Source organism: Gastrolobium bilobum, unplaced genomic scaffold (genome assembly GCF_033153095.1).
Source record: "Gastrolobium bilobum isolate Gb01-03AN ecotype WA unplaced genomic scaffold, APGP_CSIRO_Gbil_v1 utg18084, whole genome shotgun sequence".
Lineage (NCBI taxonomy): Eukaryota > Viridiplantae > Streptophyta > Magnoliopsida > Fabales > Fabaceae > Gastrolobium > Gastrolobium bilobum.
In genome coordinates, this window is record NW_026899800.1 from 41,809 (window position 1) to 47,820 (window position 6,012).

Consider the following 6,012-nt stretch of genomic DNA (forward strand, 5'->3'; position numbering starts at 1 on the left):
AAAATAGTTTAACAGAAGGAACAGATTCACTGCTCCATTCTTAAATAGTTATTTCCTCTGCTCAAGACTTAGCACTTTTTGGCTTTGTCCCAGTTTCTTATCTGCCAACTCCGATTCCTCAGCTCATGGACTAGATGACTCACAAGTTTTCATATTCCTATGGCTCCCTTGACTCCATTAGGTACTCAATACAGAACCTTAAAGTGGACGAAGCGGCCCCTTATTCCTAAGGTGACCAATAGTGTTTTTGCCATGACACTACCTGCCCCCAATGGCTAAGCTGTCTGAAATCCCTTCCTTATGGAAGTTCCTTTCTCAGTATGTGTTCACTTTCCATTGATACACAATGAATATAGCTTACTTAGCCAAAGAAATACAAAAAAGCTTCGGTCAAGAGTTTCGAAAATAATTCTTTAAGGGTGTTGCAGTTTATCTGTTCCATAGATAGTTCAGCCCATGGCTGATATTTTAAACATAATTATTCTAAACTGGAGTCCTATAGACCCAAGATTCAGCTCAGAGATAACGAATGGAACGAAAAGAAGAAACACTTATATTAAATTGAAAGACAATTTACAATGAAACATAAAGATGAATAGGGTGGTTTAATGCTCGTGAGGAGTCTTAGGGGATGATACAGAACAGAGAAGAAGGGTTGTCACTTAACTACAGTTACAGTTATATAAAACTAAACTACTAACTACTACTAGGTGATCTTTTCTTTTAGGACTTCAATCTCTCCAGAATTCGATGATGTTTTTGTGTTTGGGACGTCCTATTTATAGGCAGAAAAGGTATGGCAGTCTTGTAAATCTTTTGGAGCTGGTTTCTTGAATGAAGGGACGGGGCGGTGGCAACAGTGTTTAGAAGCTTTGCAAATTGCTTGATGGGACAGTATTTGTTGATGATTAGTCGTTTTCTGCAGTCCCCCCATGCCTTGCTTTCTTCTTGGCCAATGAGAACTCTTGATTCTCTGTTCTTCACGTTTCCTGGTGCTTAAATGGTGCATCGCCTCTGCTTTTAGAAGACTTCGTTTCCACGTTTCCTGCAAAAGGGACATAGGCATTATATGAGTGGAGCAGGTGCATTAAATGCTTCTCAATCTGTTCCCCTTTTAATATATTTTAAAGGAATACATTACCATACGTTCCCCCACTGTGTTTTTGTCACAAATGTGTAAAACAAGTGATTTTCATGCTGAAGTTGCTCATCAGATGAGGGAACGTAAGGTATTTTGCCATCAAAAAGGGCTTAGATGGGAACGAATTTACGTCCTATCAAAGGGTATTAGAGAAGAAGACACCGTTTGAAGTTTGGTTTAGTTTCAATCCATTTCTAAGAAATTTGAAGGTGTTTGGTTGTCTGTGTTTTTCTCACATTCCACAAGTCAAGAGAGACAAGTTGGGAGAGAAAGCTGAACTTGGGATCTTCGTTGGCTACAATGTAGTGTCAAAAGCCTACAAGATCTATCAACCACAGACAAAGAAGGTGATCACTAGTAGGGATGTTCAGTTCCTAGAATATGAGCAATGAGACTGGATAGATGAGCCACAAGCCAAGCACAAGCAGGTCTCACAGGAATCTGATGAGCTGGTAAATGATGTTCCAGTTAGAGGTACCTAATATCTGAATGTTATATATCGGAGGTGTAGTGTGGCTGTTTTGGAACCTTCAAGTTATGAGGAAGCTAAAAGTGATCAGAGGTGGATGAATACTATGAAGGAAGAGTTAGCTATGATATAAAAGAACCAGACATGGGAGCTAGGGGAAAAGCCTGAAGGCAAGAAGATAATTTGAGTGAAATGGGTTTTCAGGACCATACTCAATCCTGATGGCTCAGTGAATAAGCATAAAGCCAGGTTGGTGGTGAAAGGATATGCACAAGTTTGGGGAGTTGATTTCTCAGAAACCTTTGCTCCTGTTGCAAGATTGGGTACAATCAGAATGACTCTTGCTTTGGCAACTCAACAAGGATGGAAAGTGTATCGGTTAAATGTGAAATCTGCATTTTTGAATGTAGTGTTGCAGGAGGAGATTTATGTTGATCAACTAGAAGACTTTGTCACACCAAGTCAGGAGGAGAAGGTGTATTTGTTGAGAAAAGCTCTCTGTGGCTTTAGGCAAGCTCCCAAAGCATGATATAGCAAGATGGATGAGCACTTGCTGGGTTTGGGTTTCGAGAAAAGTCTTAGTGAATCCACTTTATATTTCAAGAAGTTAGTATCTGACTTAGTGGTGGTGTCTCTTTACCTGGATAATATATTGGTGACAGGGAGTAATATTTCTCATATTACTGCATTTAAAAAGGAGATGATGAAAATGTTTGAAATTACTGATCTTGGTGAGATATCTTATTTTCTAGGGATGGAGGATAGGCAAACTCATAATGAAATTTTTTATCTGTCAGAAGAAGTACTTGAAGGAGATCCTGAAGAGATTCAACATGGAGGAGTGCAAGATGGATCATAGCTCAGCTCTAGTGGAGGAACCTGACCCCAAGTTCTTGCAGAACCCAGCTACCCACTTGCCAGCAGCGTCTCTAATCACACACCCACAACTAGACCTATGTCCTTCCCTACAATAGGAGCCATCAACATTGAGTTTATACCAATTATCGGTAGGAAAGCTCCAGCTAATGAATCTTTCCACCTTGTCATGATGTTGTAAGCCATGACTACTGAGAATTCTATGAGCCTCATCTGATTGAGAAACAAAGGCTTTAGCTCTCCTAATAGAAGATTATGGTACCACAACCTTCTGCTCAGATATCTAGCTATTGCGAGCTCTCCAAATAAACCAACACATCGTACCAAACAACTTCCCCCACTCATAGTTATGGACAAGACTTGTGCTACTCAAGTTATTCTTTAACCAAATAAGCAAGGGAACTTGGAAAAACTCAGACCATCTGTGATTTACGCCCAAAGAGTTCTATAGTTCTCTACTCCACTTGCAATCTCTAAGGACATGCAACACATCCTCCTCCCCCTCATTGCACCTAGTACAACACCCATTATCTGAGATCTTTCTTTGAAATCTTTTCTTATTAGTTAATAAAAGGTTATTTGATATTATCTAAAGAAAGGTTTGAATCCTCCTGTTGCCTTTCCACGACCAAGCCACCTTCACGGACACAGTTTGATCTTCCTTCTCCATAAGTACACCGTAAGCGGACTTTGTTGTAAATCTACCATCTTCGTGCAGCCCCATATCACAAAGTCTGGTCCTTGGTCTGGTGGGGAGGCAATACATTTGCGATTGCAGCAATGGAATTTGGTGAAACAAATTCCTCCAGCATAGCCCAATTCCAACTGTCGTGGTTGTCTACGAAGTCTATAACATTCCAATCACTGCCATCAGCGATGTCTTCAACCCCCTCCTTAAGTTGAATCCTATCATTCCCAGGAAGCCAGTTTGCCTTGTAGAAACTGGTTTGTTGTCCATTACCTAACTGGATTCTAGAACCTTTGATAACCTTGTGCCAGACTTTATAAATGCCTCTCCAAAGATTCGATGATTGATTGGTATGTTTAATTTCTGGCATAAGCTCATCCTGCACTTTATATTTGTTCCTTAAAACCTGAGCCCAAAGACTGTCTTTGTGGGTTAACAGCCCATGGCCAATCTTCATCATAAATGCCTGATTAGTTTCTAGCATCCTCCTCAAACCCATACCCCTATTCTTTTTCGGCTGACAAACTCTATCCCCAAGCCACTGGATGTATCCTTCTTTTCTCATTCATTGATCCCCACAAGAAATCTCTCAATCTTTTCTCTAAACCCTAGAACGTACTCACAGGAAGATAGCACGTCTGCATGGTGTACGATGGCGTGGCAGCAATGACCGATTGTATGAGAATGACCCTACCTGCCAGGGATAGAGAGTTTCTTTTCCAGTTGTTAAATTTATTATCTACCCTTTGTAGCATGTAGTTGAATGTGGCGGAGTTAACTCTGTTAGATAAAAGAGGAATCCCTAAGTATCTTCCTCCGTCCGCAGCAATGGGAAAACCCATAGCCTGCACTATCTCTTTCGCTCTTATATGATTCATATTTTTATAGAAGAAGATCCTAGTTTTGTCTTTACTAATTCTTTGGCCAAAGGATTCACAAAAAGCAACTCAGAATAGTACTTATGAGCTTGGCTTGTTGAAGATATGCTTCTGTGAACAACAACAAGTCATCTGCAAAAAATAAGTGAGTGATAGATGACCCTTCTTTTTTCAGCACAACCGGTTTCCAATCATTTTTGTTGGTCGCTACTAGGATCATGTGAGCCAACCTCTCAATGCAAAGAACAAAGAGTTAAGGGGACAAAGGGTCCCCTTGTCTTATTCCTCATGTAGGGGTGAAATCCTCTATTTTTGTTCCCTCCCATAGCACACTCATAAAGATCGTTGAGATTGCTGCCATTATCAACTCCACAATCTGATGATTCAGGACAACATCTTCAAGGATATTTCGAAGGAATCTCCAGTTGACTCTGTCATAAGCTTTCTCTAAATCCACCTTGATTGCCATCCAACCAACATTTCATCTCTTATCCTTTATTGAGTGCATGATCTCTGTGCTATAATGATGTTATCACTGCTATGTCTACCATTTATGAAGCTGCATTGATTTCGCATAATCAGAGCTCCAAGATGAGGTTTCAATCTATTAGCCACAATCTTGGTAATGGCCTTAAACACAACATTACACAAACTAATAGGGCGGAGCTTCCGTATAGAATCTGGATTGTCCTCCTTCAGGATAAGATAAATGAGGGACTGATTTATGGCTTTTATCTTCTCGGGCTAAAGGAAAACATCCTCAATAAGCCTCATAACTGACACCTCCATTGTAGGCCACTGAGACTGAAAGAAGAGAGCATGTAGGCCATCTGGTCTAAGCGCCTTCAAACCATCCATGTTAAAGAAAACATCCTTAATCTCTTCCCGGCTAGGAGGACGGTGAAGCTGGATGAAAAATATACTGTTTATTTTAGGAAAACGACCTGTAATCGGGAAAGGATGTAAAATAGCCCCATCATTCGTGTACACATTCTTGAAAAACTTGACCACCATGGACTTGAGCTTTTCAGGAGTCCCAACCCAATTGTCCCTTTCATCCTTCAGCATCAGAATCTTGTTATGTCTCCTTCTAATCACTGTGGAAGCATGGTAAAATCTCATGTTACGGTCCTCATCCACCAACCACTGGCGTCTAGACCATTGAAACCACGTCAACTCTTCCTGTATATAAATTTTATGCAGTTCTGCCCAGAGAATTTGATGTAGCCCTTCGAGCGCAGCATTTATACTGCTATGGAGCTTCTTATCAATGCCTGAAATGCATGCAAGCAAATGACTCTTCCTCCTAATACCCGCCTTGTACACCTAATTGTACCAAACCACAACTTTATTCTGAAAGTGGATGCTAGCATTAGCCCACGATGTTCCCCCTTACCAACAATCATTAACTAGCTCATTAAACCCTTCACAAGTAAGCCAGGCCACAAGAAACTTAAAGGGGTGATTATGTTACGTTACTCTTCTCTGCATCCCTTCCCAAAGGAGAATAGGACAATAGTTCGAAGAAAATAAGGTAAATGCAGAATGTACCTATCTTGAAAGGTAGTTCACCTATTCGTGTCCACTAGGGCTCTATCTATACGTTCATTAAGGTTTCCCCTATGCCACGTGAATAAGAGGCCCTTAAAATCAATGTCTTAAAGTCCACACTCCACCAAGCAATCGTTGAATTCTCTGATGCTGCCAGAACAAGCAGACCACCCTCCTTTCTTCTTCTGGTCATTGCTTATCGGGTTGAAATCACCCATTACCAGCCAAGGTTTGTTAACAGAGAGACCCCAAATTAGCCAGCTATTCCCATAAAAGCATGTGCCTCACCTTCTAGGACTACCATAAACAAAGGTTGTTACCTCATTCTTGTTCTTGTCCAGCCACTTGACATCAACATGCATGAACTGGTTATGTGGTGCAAGGAGCTTGATAACAACCTCTCTCTGAT

General features: G+C 40.8%; 1 protein-coding gene across 1 annotated transcript; it reads right to left on the reverse strand.

The window, feature by feature from the left end:
* Positions 1–4,796: 4,796 nt before the first annotated feature.
* LOC133293611 (uncharacterized) lies at positions 4,797–5,796 on the reverse strand. Its single transcript, XM_061492202.1, has 2 exons — positions 5,656–5,796; positions 4,797–5,378 (listed from the first exon to the last, which is right to left on the reverse strand). Exons 1-2 carry the CDS (start codon positions 5,794–5,796, stop codon positions 4,797–4,799), a joined length of 723 nt encoding a protein of 240 aa, XP_061348186.1.
* Between the last annotated feature and the right edge of the window lie 216 nt (positions 5,797–6,012).